At 38.5% G+C, this 24,036-nt stretch overlaps 1 protein-coding gene across 1 annotated transcript in view; it reads left to right on the top strand.

Moving 5' to 3' along the window:
* ME1 (malic enzyme 1) overlaps positions 1–23,696 on the top strand; it is a 199,467-nt gene extending 175,771 nt beyond the window's left edge. The window contains exons 10-14 of the mRNA XM_086707319.1: positions 5,580–5,685; positions 7,055–7,197; positions 10,208–10,381; positions 18,033–18,131; positions 22,033–23,696. Of these exons, the coding sequence (XP_086563445.1) occupies positions 5,580–5,685; positions 7,055–7,197; positions 10,208–10,381; positions 18,033–18,131; positions 22,033–22,203 (693 nt within the window). The 3' untranslated portion in view covers positions 22,204–23,696. The remainder of the gene's footprint in view (positions 1–5,579; positions 5,686–7,054; positions 7,198–10,207; positions 10,382–18,032; positions 18,132–22,032) is intronic.
* Positions 23,697–24,036: the final 340 nt, after the last annotated feature.

Below are 24,036 nucleotides of genomic sequence, written 5' to 3'. Positions count from 1 at the left end.
AACGAATGAAAAAAGTTTCAAAAAAGAGATTGTACACTTAAAAATTTTAAATTTCATACTGTGTTTTCACAGTAATGTAATTATTTTTAAAGGATAGCATGAAGTGCCTGGCTGGCTCAGTCAGAAGAGCATGTGACTCTTGATCTCCAGATCATGAGTTCGAGCCCCACACTAGGTGTAGAGATTACAAAAATAAATAAATAAACTTAAAAAAAAATAAATTAAAATTTAAAAAGGAGAGCATGAATATTGATGGACAATTAGAATTCTCTACCATGGCATGAAAAGAGTTTCAGAATTTGGATATAAAAGTAATATGGCATTTTCAGACACTATAGTAAATTTATTGAATTGTATTCGCATAATACTTATACTTTGTCTGGTGGAAAATCGAAAAGACCAGAAAGCAAACCCTGTGACATGTTGTTTAAGAGTTACGCATCTTCTCAGTAGCCCTCAAGATTACATAGCATTGCATTGAGGTGACTCTAGCTATTTTGGAACAGGTGAATAATTATCCTGAGATCTCTTTCTCTGTTAGGGAACCTAGCACACGTTAAACAAGTTCTCTTGTCCATAAAAACATTCTGAAATGCAAATCTCCAAACCTTAGAAGAAGTAGACACAGGGCCAAATGTTCAGGAGTAGTTGTAATACACATCTGCATTAGCAAGGAACTGCTGAGGCTGTGGACTCAAGAATCAGTGTCTTAGCCACAGACAGGAAGCTGCCAAATATGGTGGCTGTCACCACCACCATTACTCAGCACACCTGTGGGTGGTAGGCTAGATACTAGAGACCACTGCTTTTGCCTAAAAACAAACAAGCACTACCACACGCTTCCAGAAGAGCCACATGGCTTCTACTTCAGGATGTGCGTTTTCTCCTTCAAGGTCCTACAAAGGTACATCAGCGTGGTGACTGCTGTGTCAGAAGTAGAAACTCAAGCTTCAAGATATAGTTTAGCCCTTTAACCTCAAGTGTACAGGAAGCCACGCTAGAAGCAATTTAGAGTTCTATGGTATTTGCCATATAGAGCCTCAGGTAGATGTTAGTCTAACATCTTGCCTTTGTACTTGATATTGAGTATATGCATTTCTGGGAAAGAGCAACAAGCCAAAACTCTGTTGTGTTTGTGTTGGAAGCTAAAAGTTATTATTCCCAGGAAATATGTCTCACCGAGCTGCAACTTTATTGAATACCTGTTCTAGAAATTTCACTGTAGTGAGAACAAAAATAGTCGTGAATTTTAGCTTATATTACTTCCAGAAATAGTTTAGAAATAATTTAGATAGTTAAATACTGTAACCATCAAATGGTTCCAAGTTCTTATTCCTACCCACAACCAGAATTTTTCATTCCTTTCCAATAATGCAAGAATTTTTTTTTTTTTTTTTTTTTTTTTGCCAAATAACTAAGCAGTAATAAGAGCATTGAGGATTGCAAAAGCATTCTTTTCATTAAATCATTTCAGGCAAAGGAACCTCTTATTCCCAAAGCAGCAAATAGTAATAATGAGTAAAAAGAAATGATGGAATATATAATCAAAATTTAAATTATCCTCTGTATCACTCAGCTATTGCTGAGTTATCAAAAGCTACAATATCTCAGTGACATACAGCAATAATGATTTATTTCTCACACACCTGAGGGTCAGGTGGAGCAGCTCTGATGATGTTGGCGGGGTGGCTCTAAGCTGTAGTTTGGGTCCAGGTCTTTTCCACAAGGTTCTCATCTTCAGTGGACCATCAGGCTATCCAGGTTATGCACGTTAAAGCACAAATGGCAAAGGCACAAGAGAATGAGCAGAAACAGCAGTTACTCTTAAGGCCTAAGGTTGGCACACTTTCATTTCAGCGTACATTTTATTGACCAAAGAGAATCACATGTTCAAGTCCAAAGAGAAGGGGTGGGAAAGTATAACTTCTTTTTGTGGAAGGAACTGTCAAGTTACATTGCAAAGAACATTGACACAGGAAATGGGTGCTGAGGAATTGGGGCCTAAATTGAAGTCTTAATTATCAAAATATTTAGAGGAAATTCTGTGGTACTCCAGGGCTTCTGTTTCTTTCATTTGTGACTAATAAATTATCATTAAGCCTAGCCTTTGTTTATATACTAGGATAAGGTTTAATTAATCTCCATAATTGAGATATGTAAATGAAATAGACTTCCTGGCTGAGAAGATAAGAGAGGGGAGGAGGATGCTACCAGGTAGCTCCTCCCCCCAATTTGGTGAGAGTTGTAAACATTTCAGTGTTGTCATAGATTTCTTTATATTATTAAAAAGCAATTTAAAAAAATCTTGTCTCATAAATACAGTGTTTACTCATGGAATCAGTCTAGGTTTGCATAAACTACTTGTTAGACCCATGACTAATTTTAAAAAACCTATGATAATAGATAGGTTTTATTGATAAAAGTGGCAACTGAATTTATATGATTTTTGACTTTTTCTTCATAAAGAAGATGAATAAGAATATGGTCTAATATACTCAATTTAATATTACTGGAGACTAGTAAGGAATATGAAATAGTAATCTTCAAATTTGATTTTGAATGAAATAAGATTTTTTATCGATATATAATTGATGTATAAGTTTGTGTCAGTTTTAGGTATACAGCATAATGATGCAAAACTTGTGTATATTGCAAAATGATCACCACAGTAACTCTAGTTAACACTTATCATCACACATAGTTACAAATGTTTTTTTTCTTGTGATAAGAACTTTTAAGATCTATTCTCTTAAAAACTTTCAAGTATACAATACAGTATTAACTATAGTTGCCAAGCCGTACATTATCCCCAGGACTTACTTATTTTGTAACTGGAAGTTTGTACCTTTTGACCACCTTCACCCATTTTGCCCTCTGTCCCCCAACTCCTCACCTCTGGCAACCACCAGTCTTTTCTCTGAATCTGTAAGTTCAGGCTTTTTTTTTTTTTTTTTTTTTTGGTTCCTTTTTTAGTTTCTACATATAAATGAAATCATATGGTATTTATCTTTCTTTGTCTGACTTATCTCACTTGGCATAGTGCCGTCAAGGTCCATCCACGTTGTTGCAAATGGCGATATTTCGTCATTTTTTTGTGGCTGAATAATATTCTGTGTGTGTGTGTGTGTGTGTGTGTGTGTGTGTGTGTGTGTGTGTGTCTTGTTTTTAATCCATTCATCCATCTATTCATGGACACTTAGGTTGCTTCCATGTCTTGGCTCTTGTAAATAACACTGCAGTGAACATGGCATACAGGTATCTTTTCTATTTAGTGTTAAGATTATTTTTCACAGTGTCTCAGAAGAAAAGGTAGGATAAATAACTTTTTAGAATGCAGAAGTGACTAACAGTAAATTCTATTCTTAGGAAGCTATTCACTCTAATATCCTGCTCATAATAGAAAACAATAATATAGAAACAGCACTTTACAGAAGACTGTAAGAAAATATACCAAAATTATAGCTGTTGGTATTATGACTTTTTTTCTTCCTCACAATAATTTTAATTACAACAGCTAATGTTAAGCTATTGTTAAAAACTGGCACAATCCTGGGGCGCCTGAGTGGCTAGGTTGGTTGAGTCTCCAACTCTTGATTTCAGCTCAGGTCATGATCACAGTTTGAGCCCTGCATCGGGCTCTGCACTGACAGTGTGGAGCTTGCTTGGGATTCTCTCTCTCCCCCCTGCTCGCTCTCTCTCTCTCTCTCTCTCTCTCAAAAGCAAATAAATAAACATTAAGAAAATTTGCACAATCCTAAGTACTTTAGATGTATTGTTTGATTTAATTTGTAAACAACCTGATGAGGTAGAAATTCTTTCTTTCTTCCTTTTTCTTTTTTCCCTCCCTCCCTGATTTTTTTTCTTTCTGTTGAGGTATAGTTGGCACACAGTGTTACATTAGTTTTAGGTGTACAACATAGTGATTCATCAACTAGACTGTGCTGTGTGCTCACCACAGGTGTAGCTAACATCTGTCACCATACAACACTATTACGATACCATTGACTATAATTCCTATGTGGTACCTTTCATCCCTGATTTATTCATTTCATAGCTGCGATCCTCTACCCCCGGTCCCCTTCACCCATTTTGTCCCTCCCTCCTCCCCTCTGGCAACCATTACTTTGTTCTCTGTATTTGTGGGTCTCTTCCTGCTTTTTTGTTTGTTCATTTGTTTTGTTTTTTCAATTCCACATATAAATGAAATCGTATGGTATTTGTCTTTCTGTGTCTGACTTACTTCACTCAGCATAATACCCTCTAAGTCCATCCAGGTCATAAAGGGAAAAACCTCATTTTTTTTATGGCTGAGAATTACTCCTTTGTATATTTATTACCACATCATCTTTAAGGTAGAACTTACCATCTTTATTTTACAGATGAGGAAGCGAGTGCAGCAAATAGGTTCATATGCTGCAAGTGATCTGTAATTCACATGTACAGTATTTTTAAAATGGAAATAAAATGGTAATAACCTTTTAAAGCAAGAAAATTGTACCATCTTTAGAGCAACAATTTGTAAACAACCTGACCTATACCATTTGTAAAGCTTTTTCTCCAGGACTGTACTGTGCTGTATTATTGGAAAGACTGAGTTCCAGGGCCTTCCTTGGGCAAGTCCTTTAATATCTCTGAGCCTCTGTTTTCTCATGTGAAATAACTCTAATTACTTGCCTTACTTCTTAAAATTGTTGAGGGGATCATATGAAATATGTGAAAACAACTTGTAAGTCAAAGTACCATATAATATTAGGCAGTGATTTATTACTTTAAGTCAAGATAAAAAATTTGCAACTAGAGGGGCACCTGGGTGGCTCGGTCAGTTGAGCGTCGATCTCTGCTCAGGTCATGATCTCGTGGTTCGTGAGTTTGAGCCCCACATCAGGCTGTCTGCTGTCAGTGCCGAGCCCACTTGGGATCCTCTGTTTCCCTCTGTCTCTGCCCTTCCCTTGCTCGCGCATGCGTGCTCCTTTCCTCTCTCTCAAAAAATACATAAACATAAAAAAATTTGCAGCTAGAGAATTATAATTAAATGTTTCCTAGATAACACATGACACATTCATAGTCAAAACATTAACATAAAAATATTGAAAGCTAGTACTTATTTAGAAAATCAAGCTATGGTATAAATATGGCCTTGAGTTCAATTTTTACTCAGTGGTACATGAATTGGGAGTGTTGTGACTAAAGCCAACTCTGCATTCTAAGACACATTTAATACAAATAATGTTTAGTAAATGATATCTTTATTTAAATGACATTTTGCACTATCATTTATTAGTAATCTCATAAATGTCTGTAGAGTTAGGATTTTAATATTAAATAATATTTAAGAAAGGGAAAGACTTGTTTGTTCACTGCTCATCCCCATTGCCTAGAATATTGAGAAATAAGTATTTGTTGAAAGATTGAATGAAAGAATACTCCAATAATTAGAGAAGAGAATTTAAGAACAAGTATAATACAGGATACACAAAAATGTTAAGCACAAATACTTGTAATATGTGTAATATTCTGAAATTTCATTGGCTCACAAATGTTTGGCAGATTTAACATTTCTTTTTATTTGCCTTACTTAGGGACGTGCTGCCTTAACACAAGAGAAGAAGGAATTTGCCCATGAACATGAAGAAATGAAGAACCTAGAAGCCATTGTTCAAGAAATAAAACCAACTGCCCTCATAGGTAAACTTCTCCCTCTTTCCCATAAACCCAACCCAACCCCATTTTGGCCTGATTCATTTTCTTAATTGATTTTTGAGGCATAATTTAGCTTTTTGAAATTTTGACCTTTGGAATTCACAAACAAAATTACACATTCACTGAATCAACAGTACCCCATGGACACTTAGATTTGTAAATTTCGTACTGTGTTCTCAGTCCTATCAGCTGAAGTGTGTAGCCCCCTGTGCTAACTCTGTCAACCTGTCCATCCTTGGCAGATTCAGCACTTTCCCAGGCTTGATTGCTCCAGATACACACTGGTTCTCAAATGGGAGTGACTTTGCCCCCAAAGAAACATTTGGCAATGTCTGGAGATGTTTTTCGTTATTACAACTTTGGAAAGGGTTGGGGGAGGGGTGGTCAGGGCCACTGACATCTAGTGGGTAGAGACTGGAGATGGTATTCAACACCCTACAGTGCACAGGAAAGCACCCCTTCCCCCCCACACAAAGAATTATCCAACCCACAATGTTAATATCCCAGAGGTTGAGAAATACTGCACTAACTACTAGACCCTCCCTGAAGACAGGGAGACCACATCTATACTCCTCATAGCACTTAACACAGTGCTTACACAGTGCGTGTGCACATATGATGTTTAATATAGCCAAATTTAATGTGGTTAAAAAAAACTCAGAGGAGGGTATGAAACTTCGTACCTTATTTTGTGTGTATAGAATGTCAGTTCTTACTTTGTATCATAATCCACTCCTGGAAGTTCTTGTAAACATGACAGTATTGAGAACAATGATGATAATCGTAACAAAAACAAATACTCCATCGCAGAAACTGTAATAAGTCTTGTTTTTGACAAAATACATTGTATCAGGATTTTTCTCCATTTCCATCATGCTAATTGCTTTATCCTTTGTCAGGAGTCTTTCAGTGAGTGATACTGTTTTACAATTGAATTGGATGGTTGTCTTAAGTGTTAGCACTGGTTTATAAAAAATAATTACTTTATAACCTGAGAGACTAGAATATACTCCTAGAATTATTTATAGAGAGATAATATATATTAGGTACATTTTAATTTCCTGATATCAGTGTCTGTCATCAAAATACCTAGTGATTTGATCACTGACTCGGTGTATTATGAGCCAAATGTTAGATCTGTGTTGTTTTGTATAGATACTTGGAGATTTGTAACCCTAAAGGTTGTTGGCATTAACAAACGTATCTCTTTCTGTCACTGTTAATGCAGATCTTCTATATTTTGTTTAGGGTCTATCAGAAAGTGACCTGACCTGTCTCATTGTCTTGAGGGCATGGACGTCTTACTTCACTAACCGCTGATAGTCTATTCACTGGTTTCTCATTTCTACATCAGGAGTTGCTGCGATTGGTGGTGCATTCTCAGAACAAATTCTCAAGGACATGGCTGCCTTCAATGACCGACCTATTATTTTTGCATTGAGTAATCCAACTAGCAAAGCAGAATGTACTGCAGAGCAGTGCTATAAACTAACCAAGGTAAAGCAAAAGTGTAACTTCTCTCCCCACCCTCTCCAGTCCCCAGCTCTGCCAGTGCTGACACAGGGTCTGATATTTTAATACTCTAATTCTTAATCATTATGGAGGAACCAAGGATATGTAAGATTCTTACTACTTAATTTAAAAGTTAAACCAAGATTGAAAAAAAAGTGAATGGGGTGCCTGGGTGGCTCAGTCGGTTGGGCATCCGACTTCGGCTCAGATCATGATCTCGCGGTCCGTGAGTTCGAGCCCCGCGTCGGGCTCTGTGCTGACAGCTCAGAGCCTGGAGCCTGTTTCAGATTCTGTGTCTCCCTCTCTCTCTGACCTTCCCCCATTCATGCTCTCTGTCTCAAAAATGAATAAACATTAAAAAAAAGAAAAAAAAAAAAGAAAAAAAGAAAGAAAAGTGACGGGGCGCCTGGGTGGCGCAGTCGGTTAAGCGTCCGACTTCAGCCAGGTCACGATCTCACGGTCCGTGAGTTCGAGCCCCGCGTCGGGCTCTGGGCTGATGGCTCAGAGCCTGGAGCCTGTTTCCGATTCTGTGTCTCCCTCTCTCTCTGCCCCTCCCCCGTTCATGCTCTGTCTCTCTCTGTCCCAAAAATAAATAAACGTTGAAAAAAAAAAAAAATTAAAAAAAAAAAAAAAGAAAGAAAAGTGAATAGGTCAGAGGGGTTTAGAACTGTTTCTTCTTCTAGAATGTTGTTGTGTAAATCCTCCTCTTCAGTAAAACAAACTTTGTAAAGTTTATTGATAATTTTTTCAAGTGATTTGGAAGCATTTAACACTTAAATATAAAAGCTAAAAAGGAAAAATTTTGATGCTAGATGCTTATTAAAATAACTTTTAACTAGCTATTTCTGAACGTTGAAGCATACCGTATAAAACCTCAGTCTTATTTTTGTTTTGCTAAATCCTGGGTTTGGATTTTGATGCCATGGGTGGTACATTTGGGCAGCTATTTTGACATCTAGCCAGTTTGGGATAGAAGTCCTTAAAGCTTCAACACTTTACTGTTTCCTAAAAAGTGGCTTATTTTATACTGTGTTTGTATTAACATATATTTGACTGATAGGTTGACAATAGCCTTTTTTTCCTTCAAAGACTTGAAAATGTCATTATAACGAAGCAGAGGTTGAATCATATATATCTAACACTTTTATTTTGGAAAGAAATCCAAAATGCACTAGAAAAGGCAAACATGACACAAAGTTAGGTCACTCTGCACAAATCAGAAATTGATGGCTCTACTTCCTTAATATTATAACCTTAAATGCTCATTACTAGAATTAATGAAATGTTGGCAAGGAGCCACTCCATTGTCTATGTCTCTTAATTTGGGATGGCATCAATCTCCTCAATAATTTTAATTTTCAGCCCATCTGCAGATTGGGAAATTTGCCGGACATCCCTCAGTAGTCCTTAAATTTTTAAAAGGGGAAGAAAAAAAAAACCCCTTTGAGCAATAAAATTGTAGCATGGTGCACAAATAATAAAATTTTAGCACAGTAGACAAATAACAAATAAGTGGTTTTGTAGTTATTTTGTCATATATCTCAACAGGTGTCAAGAGTTTATAGACTCACCAGTAATAGAAATAAACACAATTAGCCAAATTTGTATAATTGTGTTATTAAATTAAAAAAAATTTTTTTAATGTTTATTTATTTTTGAGAGAGACACAGCATGAGTGGGGGAGGGGCATAGAGAGAGGGAGACACAGAATCCTAAGCAGGCTCCAGGCTCTGAGCTGTCAATACAGAGCCCAATGCGGGGCTCGAACCCACAAACCATGAGATCATGACCTGAGCTGAAGTTGGACACTTAACCAACTGAGCCACCCAGGTGCCCCATAATTGTGTTTTTAAATTTGAATGTGTCTGATATAAATGACCTAAACTCTTTCTTAATCATCTTGCATGATGTTCTATGTTGTTTAAAAAAAAAAAAAAAGGGCATAAAATTGAAAGTCATTTTGAGGCTGAAAACTTAAACACTGGTTTAGCTAAAGGATACAGAACAGGCAAAGGTCTGTCTGTGCTGGATGAGTCTCTGCTGCTTTAGGCACAAGGGAAAGGTTGTCAGGAAAGGTTAAAAATAGAAATACAGGAAGATTATTGAAGCATGAAAAACTATAATCCAGAAATAGTATGAAGAGATTTTCTTCTCCATATTAACACTCCGTGTACACGAAAATATTTAGCTGTCATTTATTGAATGCTGTTCTCCTTAAAATATGATGATTATAAAATAGTAGGTAGGAAGTGAAAGCAGGGAGGGAGATAAATGAGCTTATATATCATGTTGCAGGTCTTTTTCTTAAATATATGTGTGTATACATATATGTATATCTATAAAATAATTAAGTTACGTTAGAAAGTTGCTTGTAGGGATGCCTGGGTGGCTCAGTTGGTTAAGCCTCTGACTTTGGTTCAGGTCATGATATCGAGGTTTGTGAGTTTGAACCCCAAGTTAGGCTCTGTGCTGACAGTTCAGATACTGGAGCCTGCTTCAGATTCTGTCTCTCTCTCTGTTCCTCCCTGGCTTGTGCTCTCTCTTTCTCTCTCTCTCAAAAATAAACGTTTTTAAAAAATTAAAGAAAACTGTGTAGATCCCTAAACTCTAACCTAAAATGTCATACTTTCCAATACTCTAATGTTAACCTATCATTTTTTTCAGCTTCAGAAGTCTGTAATCTGAACCCCATATAGAAATGGTTGATAGGCTTCTGGGTTGGACCACTGCAGCGAATAGAGTGGTGGTCTTGGGTTTCCTGTGCTTTACACACTTCTCTGAGGAGTAGAGAGGGAGACAGAGAGTAGTAGTAATCACCCACTCCAGAACTTACTGCCAACATCATAAAAGCTTGCCCAGACTTATTAGAGGGTTAATGAAAATTAGTCTTCTTCCTAAATGCTCAGTACTCTAACTGTGGGGTAGTTCTGTTATGATACATTTCTTTTAAAATACCGTGCTTCTTTTTAAAGTTAGTTGTGTGTCTGTGTTGTAGGGGCGTGCAATTTTTGCCAGCGGCAGTCCTTTTGATCCAGTCACTCTTCCAGATGGACGGACCCTATATCCTGGCCAAGGAAACAATTCCTATGTGTTTCCTGGAATCGCTCTTGGTGTTGTGGCTTGTGGACTGAGACATATCACAGATGAGATTTTTCTCACAACTGCTGAGGTATTGTAAACTCTGTGTTCACCAAGGCTGTAAAACACCAGATGAGCTCCATGTGGGTTAATGATTTATTTATTTATATAGCATCTCAGCTCACTCCCTATAAGGTACAAAGTCCGAAGAAGAAAAAAATCTCTCCTAGTGGAGAATAAGGGGTCGGTAGCAGGTTCACATTGGAGTCACGAGTAAAAGACTATTTTTCAGTAGCCAGTAAAAAAACTGTTGTGATCTCTTACAAGGAACTCATTTTCGTCTTCATACTTCCAATCAAATTCTGTGACAGTAGTGACACAATTGAAAATACTGTTTCCAAATCATAATGCAGTGACCAATGTTTCTCCAAACTTTCCTAAATAACAGCATTTTGAAGGTTTAAAATGAAAGTCTGATTTGGAATAGTGAAGAAGTGTGTATTCATTGAGGGTACAGGGCAGAAAACAGAAACTACTCTAATATTTTAAGCAGAAAGAAAATTATAACAGGGAATTAGTGTTTTTGAACTCATTAAAAGGACACATGTGGGTTTGAGTGTGGGCCTTCAGGAAAGATTCTCCGAACATCACGTAACAGACCCAATAGGGACTGGTGAGCTGTTCTTAAGAAGTGAAGGATCTGAAACCTTACCTTAGTTGCAAGCTAATGAGTTAGCCTGCCACAGTTTCATGGATGCTGGCAAAAGACCCAAAACTCTTAGGTCAGAGACAAAGACTTTATTACTTATGGCACAAGACGTACCATAAACTTCAGGTTCCCATCAGTTCCCTTTCCTTCCCACACACACTTCAGGGGGACGATACAGTGATTTGGCACATATTTGTAAAATCATGAGCTTTTGATAATCAGAATGTTCATCTGGTTGATACCTTGTTTGAGCAGGATGCAGTTCACGGATGAGAGATTTGAGTGAATTTCTTCTAAAATGAGACCACTGTACAACGTGGTAACTGAACTGAACCAAATAAAAGTTGATTAAAATTCAGATATTTTCAGCGTGCGAACATACTGTGCTTTCTGTTTTGAAGAGGAACTTGGAGAATATAGATGGAGTCTTCTGTTATTGTTGTGGTCTAAGGAGTATAATCCCAGTGTTTAGCGCCTGGCATCATTCTGTGAGAACAGATAGCGAAGCTGTAATGTCCTGCTCTTTTCTTTGTCTTCCCTGCAGTAGAAGCATCGCAGCTGGTGTCCCAGAGTTTCTTTATCTCCTAAAATCTTGTTATACATAAGTAGATATCTGCTCACTAAGAGAGCTTATCAAAGCTGTTCACACATTAAGAAAAATATAATTATTGTTCTACATAACAGACACATCAAAGGGGGGGGGGAGATCTTCTACTCAATGTAGCCCATGTTTGCTTTCCTAAATAACTCCAGCACCATCTAGTGACAAACTCCATGAAAAAAAAAATCCTTCCATTTACCATCCAGGCAAAGTAATAAATACTATCAAAAAACTTTGAAGAAAAAAGAAAATGTAATGTCAGCAGTGCCCTTCTTGTAGCTAGTGATCTCTCTGGCTACCTCTTCTGGCCTTTCCACTGGTTTTCTCTTAGGCTTCAACACAACAGTCTTGTTTTTCACACCACCTCATTGTTTACTTTGTCTTCTTTCCATGTCCCTTTTAACTAAGAGCTTTTTTCTAGCATTGATTTTGTTGTTGTTGTAACTTTTTCCCCTTTTTTCTTATGCTTTCAGAGATTTCATCCATTCTCTGGGTTCCATTATCTTAAGTCTAAAAGTGGCCAAATCTGTGTCTCTAGTCTCATCTTGTAACGTGTCTCCAGTTGCTTTTTCTTAAACACAAAATGCATAAAACCATACTTTTCACCTTCCTTCACCTTCAGTATTTGCACTGCATTTAGTGATAACTCCTTTCTAAGTAGACACCAAAGCTTAGAAGCCTGTCATTCTTTCATTCTCCCTCATCCCAAAGCTTCAAACACAACATGCAGGCACACACCTGTATAACTGCTCTATTATCCTGCCTGGAAAACTCTGAGAACTATTCACCTATCTAAGCCTCTCCTTCTGTTAACTTCACTCCCCACCTCATGCTTGAATCCTTTGGTGACTACCATGGCTCATCTTGAGAAAATTAGGTTTAGGAAGGTTAATTAATTTGCCTAAATTCAACCAAATAGTAATTATTGCAGTTAGAATTTGAATATAGACCTACCTTACATCACAGCCCGAGCTTTCAACCACCACGCTGTTACAACAAAGAGGATTCTGGCTTTCCTGGTACCCTCACAACCTTCTGAACCTCTGCTAAGAGCACTTAGTGCTCCCTTGAGTCAGCCCTCCTGGGAACATACTCCTCGCCTCCTGTCCACATCTGAGAGGCGTGTCTGGCTGCCTGTCCTTATCCCATTCCTCCTGAACCACCTGCTCTGTGTTCTCTCATCTGCCTCACCCCACCCCTTTCTGAGGTCTGTGTGGAGGACACTAGAGATGGTCACCACAGACAACAGCATCTGGAGGAAACTTTGATTCACTGAAGTCACTGGATAACTGAAAATCCAGCTGCTGTAACATTGCCAAAATGAAACAAAGACAGATCATTTGAAAGCGGACACAGTGTAGAGAGACACCAGTGACATATCAAAAGCAGCAAATAGTTTTTGAGTGAATGAGGTAATAGGTGAGAGTAGCGTTAAGACTCTTGTATACTCTCCCCTTTTCCCCCAAGTCAATCCCTTCCATGTTAGTGATTTCATTCCTAACATGAGGCTCCCCTGGTCACGTGTTTGCTACTTGGCTCTGTTCTATGGTGTCTCGGTTCTCTCTCTGTGTGACAGGCATACGTGGAGAGCAAAGATTCAGACTGATTCTAATTTACTCAGCCATCTTCTTACTGTCCCCGGTCTCTTTAAAATGATATTGTGCAACATTCTAGACAAGAAGCAATGATGCTGGACCCCAATGGTGAGAGGAACAGTATACCTCTTATCTCATAGAAATCATTTGCAGTTGATTGGTTATAGAACTTGCCTCCACCTCAAAAAGCTTACTAGCTTTCATATTGTAGAGCTAGATCTGGCCCCCAAAGCTATTTTACTTCCATTCTGCCATGGTGACTGCCCCTCTGTTCTTTTAAAAGTGAAATAGCTAAGAGGGCTCAACCTGGGCTCAGTCGGTTGAGCATCTTACTCTTGATATCCTCTCAGGTCATGATCTCATGGTGGTGAGACCGAGCCCTATGTCAGGCTCTGTGCTGAGTGTGGAGCCTGCTTGGGATTCTCTCTTTCTCTCTCCCTGTGCCCCTCCCCCATCCGCTTGTGTGTGTGCATGAGTATGCGTGTGCAAGCATGCATGCTGTCTCGAAATAAATAAATAAACATTAAGCAAAAAGTGAAATAGCTAAAACATACCGAACATTTACTTTCTCAGACAATGTGGTAAATTCCTTACTGGCATTTATTTTGTTTAATCTCATGAATTAGGAATTGTTAGTAGTCTTCTATCGCCAAAGGGAAAACTAGGCTTAGGAAGGTTAATTAATTTGCCCAATTCAAACAAACAGTAATTATTGCAGTTAGAATTTGAATATAGACGTACATCACATCACAGCCTGAGCTTTCAACCACCATGCTGTTATATCCGTTCAACATTGTGCTACTCATTTTTTCTCTATCCAGTTAAATAACAGTACTAGATACCTATACAGGTTTTTGCTTTAACATCTAAGAAATGCCAATGATTTGAATCTGCTACAGATCCTTTGCAGAACAACAAGAAGTAACAGGATTTTGTAAGCAGCCTAAATTCAATGGGGCATCAACATAAAATGGTTTTATTTTTCCTGACAATCACTGTTTTGAATAATTCTCCATCAAGTCTTTCTTTTCTTTCTCTTAATGGCATCTCAGTAACTTTTAATTCCATTTCAATTCACCCATTCTTTTAACAAGTATTGATTAATACCTGCTATGTGCTACTCATTATTCTGGGTGCTGGGGAATATATCAGTGAACAATAATTAAACATCTGTTCCGTTCAGAATCAGTATCCAATTCAGATATCATCTCTTGTTCCTTCAGTACAAGAGGCCTGCCACAGCAGCTGGCTGAGAGCCCCTTCTCTTTTATTATTCTCCCATCCCAGCATCTTGAGGGGCTCAGGGAAAAGAGCATGTCTGGGCTCTGAACACCTCCTCCCCCTTCTTATCAAGGCCTATTTCTTCAAATGTGTTGGAAACAGAAAGGAAGGGTATGGAAAAGGACAAACATGCCCTGTCCTTTCCTTTCCTTTCCCTTTCCCTTTCCCTTTTCCTTTCCTTTCCTTTCCTTTCCTTTCCTTTCCTTTCCTTTCCTTTCCTTTCCTTTCCTTTCCTTTCCTTTCCTTTCCTTTCCTTTCCTTTCCTTTCCTTTCCTTTCCTTTCCTTTCCTTTCCTTTCCTTTCCTTTCCTTTCCTTTCCTTTCCTTTCCTTTCCTTTCCTTTCCTTTCCTTTCCTTTCCTTTCCTTTCCTTTCCTTTCCTTTCCTTTCCTTTCCTTTCCTTTCCTTTCCTTTCCTTTCCTTTCCCCTTTCCTTCCTTTCCTTCCCTTTTCCCTTCCTTTCCCTTCCCTTCCCTTCTCCCTTCCCTTCCCTTCCCTTCTCCCTTCCCTGCCCTGCCCTGCCCTGCCCTTCCCTTCCCTTCCCTTTTTTTAGAGAGCATATGAACAGGGGACAGGGGTAGAGGGAGAGGGAGAGAGAATCCTACGCAGGTTCCATGCCTAGTGCAGAGCCCAACACAGGGCTCTATCCCACGATCCTGGCATTATGACCTCAGTCAAAGTCAAGAATCAGACATTCGACCCACTCAGCCATCCATCCAGGCACCCCAAACATGTCTTTTATTAACTCTCCACTTTTTTAGGCCATTGAACCATCTGAGGCAGGAGCCCATATCTGGCTTTCTCATGGGGTATGTGTACAAGAGTTTAGAGGACTCTTTGGGGCCCTCTGTGGCATGACATGAGAGATCTGGCTCCAGTTCAGCCTTTTTCCCTTGCTCAGCTTCTGAGATCCTCCTCTGCAGTGGTAACTTGGCTTGGAAGCTCATGCCTTCTGGGGATACAGGCTCCTCCCCAAGCAACTCCCCCACCCCCCTTTCTATCTGATTCTCCTTTCCCATCCTCTTCACCTCTGCTTACATAAACATGTCTGTAACTGCTCAGGCTAAGTGAGAAATAGAATGCCAAACTCTCCTTCTTGAGGGCACCTCATGCTTTCAAGAGAGGGCAGTGTGCAAGAAGAAGAGGGGAGAGAAGCCACTGCATTACCCACTAGGCCAGACTATGGTTCTAGTGACTCTCCCTGATTCTCCCCATTGCAGCCTTCTGAAAAGGGGTGGCTGTGTTTGTGGGGCTGGCAGGGCTGATTCCGCCCCCTCTTAGGTTCTGAGGGATGTGGCAGTCCTCACACTATTTGGTGGCTTCATAATAATGTGGAACACTTAATTCCATTTCTTCTAGTGTTGGGGGCCCTGATCACCAATTCTGGGGCCAAGGAAAAGTTTTGCTCAACATCCTGTTATAAAGGCAAGAAATAAAGGGCTGAACAATGTCTTTATTATAAAATTCTTTGTGATCAGCTTTCTGTAATTATAATTATATATTTTGCATAATATGTAATGTAATATTAATCAAATAGCAGTTGTACTAGTAACTTCATCCTGCTCTCCCCCCACCCCACACTCCTGCCTAAATATCCTTGTTCACAATATCCTCAGTCACCCATAGAATTTAACCAAAATTCCTTAATTTGGCATTGACAGTGCTCCAATCCTTATTCTCTATTTAGATTCCCCTCTGCTCCCCCAGATCAGGACACTGGGGATCACTGAGTCCAGCTCATACATCTCTGCCTTTGGTCTGAATCTGTCTTCTTTCTGGAGTGCCCAGCCCTTCCCTTTTGTCTGACTCCTAGCTCTCCTTCAGTCCCATACTAAGCTGTCTCCACTGTACTTCTGGATTTCTTAACACTCACATTTCACCTTTGACCTAGGCTGTCCTCTCTTTCAGTATTCCCTTTTTCTTCCTCACTAACTTCTAACTTTCTCAAGGGCAGGAACTGCTTTTTTATCCTCTCTTGGTGTTATACTTGCTCAGTGTCTTTCATATTTGCTGATGGCAATAAAACAATTGCAGAAATAATTTCATGATTTAAAAATCTAACATATTAAGAGATAGTGAAAAATACGTGTTTGCTTATGCAAAATGTTTCAAATGAGGAAGATTTTCTACTTCCTGTCTGCACCCTCAGGTCTGTTAAATAATAGAGCCAGCCACATACTGCTTTAGACTTGCCACACTGAAATGCCTAATCAAAGTCTTAGAGCTGGAGGGAACTTCACAATTGCTGAGTCTACCTCTGTGCCCCAGAAGGTTCAGCAAATAACTTAGCATATAGAACTTTATTGTTGAACCGCTTGAGAGCAACTTACAGTATCATGTCCCTTTACCCCTAGATATTTCAGGACATTTTTTTATGTGATCTCTGTACCATTTTCAATTCAGGAACTTTAACACTGATAGAATATTATTATCTAATGCACAGTCCGGATTCAAATTTCACCAATTATCCATTAGAAAAGGCCTTTATAGCCTCTAGACTAATCCTTTAATCTGCAAGAATATTTCAGTCTTTCCTTTATGGCACTGACATTTTGGAGCATACAGGCCAGTTGGTTTTTACAATGTTCCCCACTTTGGGTTTATCTGATTGTTTCCTCATGATTGAATTCAAGTTATGCGGTTTTGTTAGGAGTACTAAATGCCTAATGATTGCATCCTTCTCAGTGCATCACATCAGGAGGCATGTAGTGTCAATCTGTCTCATTAAAAAAAATACTTTACTGAGGTATGATTGACATACAAAAAGCTGTACATATTTAATCACACAACTTGATCACCAAAATACATGCCATAAATATGTCTATCATTGCCAAATGCTCTTTCCTACTCTCTTTGTGTGTGTGTGTGTGTGTGTGTGTGTGTGTGTGTGTGTGTGTGTGAGAGAGAGAGAGAGAGAGAGAGAGAGGGAGGGAGTTAAGAACACTTACCATAAGATCTACCCTCTTAGCAAATTCTTAAGTATATGTCATTTAATTTAGAAATGGGGAATGGTCTGGGAACAGCAAATGCTGAGACCAGTTAGGTGATTCAGAGAATCCAGAATCTGGATAAATTGAAACCCTACTTGCAATGTGACTCCAAAGTGGCTCTCTCAGTCCCGTGCTGTACCTCTTATGCCAGAATATGTGAGCTAGGAGAAGCAGTGTGATCAGCCTTGGATCCCTTCCCTCCTGTACTCTCAGGGTCCTTGTCCATCACTTCTGTCATCCTCCTCTGCCTTCCTCGCCCCTCTCTCCCCTGTTCCTCAGGCACATCGGATGGAAAAGCTTCCAGCATTTCATGGCACAGTAGAAAAGGAACTGGAGTAAGAGGCAGTGCAGATTCTGTTCCCATCTTTACTGATGGTGGGATCCCACCAGTCACCAAGTCTTCTGGACTCAGTTTTCCCATCGACAAAGGGAAAGACAAAATTAGGTGATCACATTAATGTGCCCTGCTTCCATATATGACCATATGTGATCATTCACCTAGGTATCCTCATAACCATCACATTGTATGGTGTGAAGTAAAAACATATTTGTCTTTCTTATTTTGAAAGGTTATAGCCCAGCAAGTATCAGATAAACACTTGGAAGAGGGCCGGCTTTATCCTCCTTTGGACACCATTAGAGATGTTTCTCTGAAAATTGCAGCAAAGGTAAAACCACTCTTTTTCAAGTCTTATTATTTTTAATTCCTTCTATTGCTAAATATGCATTTTTAGCCACTAAAAATCACTTCACTTCCTTGAAATGTATATCTGTATCATCTTATTTTGTCAGAAGTCAGAGAAATGAGACACAGTGCTTTAGCAGAGCTTAGGAACTACACTTCATCCCTAGGAATGGAAGAATTGGGGTGAATCATTGATTTCCCTATCATTCTTTATCTGTCCCATAATCTAAATAAGTTAGTAGGATTCCCTTTCAGTTAGGCTTCTCCTATTTCACCTTTTTTAACTTATTGTGTTCCATATTTCACTTGTGTTGTCACCAAAATATTGCAGATACGGTATAGTAACATTTAGAATCATTTGAATCACTTGTCTTATCTATGTTTCTATGATGTATAGCATCTTAAAGATCACAATTGATAATATTGGGCAGAGGGCTAAACAATGAGGGCAAGGAACTCAAAGCTGTTGGGGTGGCAGATGAGCTAATGAAACAATTAGCCAAGAAGAACCTAAAGACAGAATTTTTCTGTAATTAAGATGAGAGAGAAATTGACTTTTTTTTACAATATAATTATATTAGCCTCTTAGGGCTGCTGTAACAAAATACCACAGACTGGGTGGCTCAAACAACAGAAATCTATTTCTCACAGTTCTGGGGGCTGGAAATCTAAGATTAAGGGGTAGAAGGCCTGATTTCCTTGGAGGGCTCCCTGCTTAGCTTGTAGATGACTGCTTTCTCACTGTGTCCTCACATGGTCTTTTCTTTGTGCACAAACATCCTTGGCTCTCCTGGGGTGTCCAAATTTGCCCTTCTCATAAGAACACTAGTCAGTTTGGATTAGGGCCCACCCAAACAGCCTCATTTTTAACTTAATTACTTCTTTAAAGTCCCTGTCTCCAAACATTATCACACTCTGAGGTACTGGGGGTTAGTTAGTGCATATGAATTTTGGGTGACATAGGTCAGCCCATAATGGTTATGTTTATATGGTACAGGTGTAAACTAGGGTTTCTCAGCCGCAGCACTGTGCACATATTGGCTGGATAACTCTTGGTTGTGGGGGTTATCTTGGCATTATAGAATGCTAAGCATACCTGGCCTCTACCCACCAGATGTCAGCAGCCTCTGCCCAGTTATGACAACCGAAAATGTCTCCAGACATTGCGAAGTATCCCCTGAGGGGAAATATTGTTTTTTGGTTGAAAATAAAGACTATTAGCAAATTTATCAAAACGGTACCATATTTAGGATTCATGTATCATTATATGCCTTATTGATTGAGGGCATATGCTTCAAAACCCAAGTAATCCTTCAAAAAAACTTTAGATAATCTGCTTGATTACCTATTCATGAAAGAGTATCTTTTTATCTTCTACTATTTTATATCTCCTAGTTTTTAACTAATTTGAATTGTTAATACACCAAACAGCACATTATTATGTTAAATTCATTGTGAAGATTTAAACGAAAAGGTGTTGGGGCGCCTGGGCGCCTGGTGTCGGTTAAGCATCCGACTTCAGCTCAGGTCATGATCTCAAGGTTCGTGAGTTCAAGTCCCACATTGGGCTTTGTGCTGACAGCTCAGAGCCTGGAGCCTGCTTTGGATTCTGCATCTCGCTGTCTCTCCGCCCCTCCCCTGCTCTCACTCTGTCTTTCTCTCTCTCAAAAATAAACATAAATGAAAAGGTGTTAGCTTATGATTAGAGGAGAAAGTACAAAAGCAGAGGACCTCAGGGAAGTTCATAAAGACTCGGATATTCTACCTAGAATCATGGGAAAATCAAGTGCTGAGACAGAAACTGGGAAATCAGAACAAAGAATCCAGTTGAGGGAGGAAGATAGTGTAAGTGACCTGCAAGTTTGAAGTTTCAGGGCACATTCACATAGAATTCATACAACTCCAGCAAGTTGATAGAAATGGTTGAAACTTAAAGAGACACTAAATATAAAGATGTGGGAACTATTTTCCATGTGGTAATGGGGGAAATGCCAGGAGTTTTTGGAGCTACCAGGACAGCAAGTATAGCAGGTGAGAACTAAGGATGGAACATGGTTTGTTACTCTGTCCAGAACACAGAGGTAAGAAGCCAATGAAAGGAAGTTAGGACTTTAAGATGAGACTCAGAACTGAGCAACATGTCAGAAATTAGACAAGACACAGTGTCAGCATGGGGGTGGAAGAGCGATATCCTGGTGAGAAAAACAGGTGAACTTTTAGTATGTACAGAGTTAGCAGGACCTTTTACAAAAGCAATTTCAGTAGCACAGAAGTTACTGGGGAGAATTAGGAAAGCAACAGAGAACAAACTGCTCTTGCAGACTCTAGCACTGAGGGTGGAGGCTTCATTGGGGGGGGGGGGGTCACTGATACAGCGAGTGTGTCCTGGGACCAGAAAGAGGAGTGAACTTTCACACAGTCTGTGTCAGGAATGAAATAATGTGTTTTGTTATAAAAGTAGTACAACTATTGCAAACAGGCACAAGGGGTCTCTGGGGTGATGGAAATGTTCTAAAAGTGGATTCGGTAACAGTTGCACAACTCTGCGAATTGACAAAAATAATTTCATTGTGCACTTAAAATGTTGGGATTTTGCAATCAGTCAGTTATACCTCAAAAAAGCTGTTAACTAGTAATAATACATTATAGGCACTTTGGGAAATACAGAAGAAACTATCCAATACTCTATTTTTCTAACATAAGCAGTTTTATTATTTTGGTGTGTTTGCCTCCAGTCTTTTTTTCATTTGCCTGCTGTCTTTGCTAATATTGTCATAATCACGGTATATACATTTGTTCTGTGTGTTTTTCATGAATATTTCTCCATAATATGGCACAGTCTTTGTAACCATAATTTTTCACAATGCGTAATTTTTCATTGAGAAGAAATACTTAATCATTCCAATCTTCTTCAAAATCAGACTTATCCAAATAACTCTATTATACAGATAGCTCCTAGCAATTGCTTTTTTTTACAACTGGAGTGAATTAAAGAGTACGTATAGAGTGATTAATTTTGACAAGTGGGAGAATCCATTCTTCTCAAATAAGGGGAGAGCGAATGTTTGAAGATGTAGAGGAGTTCACTTGAGTTGATGGAAGGGGAAATTGAGACTGTTTTCGCTGAGTAGCTGGAATGTTCTCAGTACAGTGATGAGTCAAATGCAGTTACGACAGAGGAAGGTTTGAAATTGCCTTGTGGGAACTGGGAGACAAAGGGTGTTTGTTTGTTAAAGAAAAGGATAAAAACATAATATGCAACCACATCAACCCAGGTAAGGTTAGGAAAAGTATGACATCGCTGGAGGCAGCCATGAAAGGGGAAAGCCAGCACTGAGGGTTGCCCAGACCAGGAACTAGAATGGGGAGTGTGACAGCAAGACAGGGAGACAGGAGATTCTGTGATACTGGGGAGGGGCATTATAACTGACTGTGGAGTCCAGCGGATTAGGTGAACAGGGATAAATAAGGAAATTTTGTAGGAGGCTGTGGTCAGGACAGGGATTGTGGATACCGCATGCTATCTGAGTTCAAACTTAGCAGGAATACTAAGGTATTTAGTTCAAGTTAGTTACCGTTCAGGTCATGTCAAAACTTTCACCACTGGATTATCTGTGAAATCCTGTTATGATCACACTTTTGATAAATCTCTGTTCTTCACACTTTCCGTTGTTGGCGATGTCCTGTTCTCCTCCTGCTATGTGATTTATAATTGCATTTTCCTTTTCTATCTTCTTTGTGTATGTGTGCTTTTATTATAATGTAACTTAATTTTTTGTAAACAGCCAAGACATAAATTAATTTTTTGAAACAGATGAAAACTGACATGTGCTCACCATCAACTCTATTCATTAAAATAATTAATATTCTTTTTTTATTCCTAGATTGTGAAAGATGCTTACCAAGAAAAGACAGCCACAGTTTATCCTGAACCCCAAAACAAGGAAGCATTTGTCCGCTCTCAGATGTATAGCACTGATTATGACCAGATTCTACCTGATTGTTATTCTTGGCCTGAAGAGGCCCAGAAAATACAGACCAAACTTGACCAGTAGCATAATTACTGACATTTCTAATTCCATTAATGAGATCTTAAAGTCTCTCATAATTTTTAAAGATTGGAATCTTTTCTAATTACTCGTAATATTCTAGACTAGGATAATTTTACTTTAACTATAAAAATTCATGGAAGAATATTAATATACTTTGGGGTAAACATCACACTAGACGATTTTGCTTCATTTACTTTCTCATTATTTATGGTTTCTCTCTTAATTATTTTGCCCAAGTTCTCTTAAAAAGCTATTGTACCTACTACTGAGAAACACACCATTTTTATATAGGGAACTAATGGAAAGACCAAAATTAGTAACAAATTGATATGCCCAACATTAAAATCCATAATTATTTTGTTGACCATTTTGTTAAAAATCTACTCTTTTTTCTTTTTAATAAAGATAGAAATGAATTTAGGCATAGATGAATTTTTGCTAAAAGCAGAAACAACACTTACTTCATTGCCTAGAGAAAAATAACTTCTCAGGTATTTTTATTCCAGTCCTACATTATATTAGTTCTTCTAGTGCAACTGAACGCTAACATTTCTAAGAAAGATCATTGCTGTTTACAATGCCTTGTGCAGCCTTAGATTTTAATATTCTTTCCCCATTGTTACATCTTCTTATCATTTTGATTCTCAGTCAGATCTCTCTTCTAGAAGCACTTTTCTTCCTCCCCTGACTGAATGCCCTATCCTTCACACTATTGCTGCTGAACATTTGCAGACTGTGGTGCCTGTCCAGAAGTTGGTACCTTCATTTCAGCATAGCCTGAGCCACAGAAAGAGCTGAAAGAGAGTAGGTAATATCCTTGAGAAAGGGCTGCCTGTGGAGCTGACCTCTTAGGACAAAGATCTCTGGTGTCAGGGGCAAGAGTGTGGTTCCCAGACAAGCTGGGTTCTCACTTAAGTGACCTGCCCTCTTGTTTCCTTGATTAGCTCAGGTAATTAGAGCTCACTGTGTTACAATAAACTCACTTTACTCTGAGTATGGAGGAAATTTTGTAACCCAATTCCCCAGTATCAGAAACTATCTTTACATCAGGTATTAAGATATTCTAATTACCATCAGTACTTATAGCCCAGAAATTGTTAACTTCAAGTTTTACTTTAGAAATTAATAACTGAACCAATGGAAACCATTTTAAATTCTTAAGCTCAGGTGCAATAACATTTGCTATTTATTTGTAGAATTATTTGGAGAATTTCTGTTCTTGAAATAATGCTTTTAAAAAGTAGAAGAAGATGTTCAAGATAAACTATACTGTACAATGACTTTATTGAAGGTTGAAGATTATACAGATAGTTTCAGGTGTGAATAGACAGGGTGCGGTTATTTCTGAAAGTAACATTTAGTCAAGAGTTTCCTCAATATAGTCACTTTGAAAAGATCCAGAATGCTTATTTCTTGTCTGTTTCCATGTTGTCTTGCAACTCTAACTAAATGTATTTACCTATGCAAAAGATTTATTAAAGTGTAGAAAAAGTGAATGAATAAAATTATGATTGTCTTTTTCTCTTAAAAAATTGTTACATTTTAAAATGATAATGCTGGGCCTTGGCAGTCATGTGACAGTATATGAATTTTAAAAATATTCTCATAGCTAATTTCAATATGAACTTCATTTAATACATGTGTAGTCATATTTGCTCTATACTATAATAAATGAGCGACTTCCTTATCCTCGGAGAAAGATAATAAAACAAGCATTGGATGATTACTTACTAGGTTTCAAGTATTCTGTATAGATTAATTAATGTAGTCCTCACAAGTTCCTATGAAGTAGGTATTTTAAGTGGCTTACCAAGTCCACAGAGCTAATAAGTCAAG

Source organism: Puma concolor, chromosome B2 (genome assembly GCF_028749965.1).
Source record: "Puma concolor isolate L17-30 chromosome B2, mPumCon1.1.hap2, whole genome shotgun sequence".
NCBI classification, from domain to species: Eukaryota; Metazoa; Chordata; class Mammalia; order Carnivora; family Felidae; genus Puma; species Puma concolor.
This window is presented reverse-complemented; position numbering and strand designations above follow the sequence as displayed.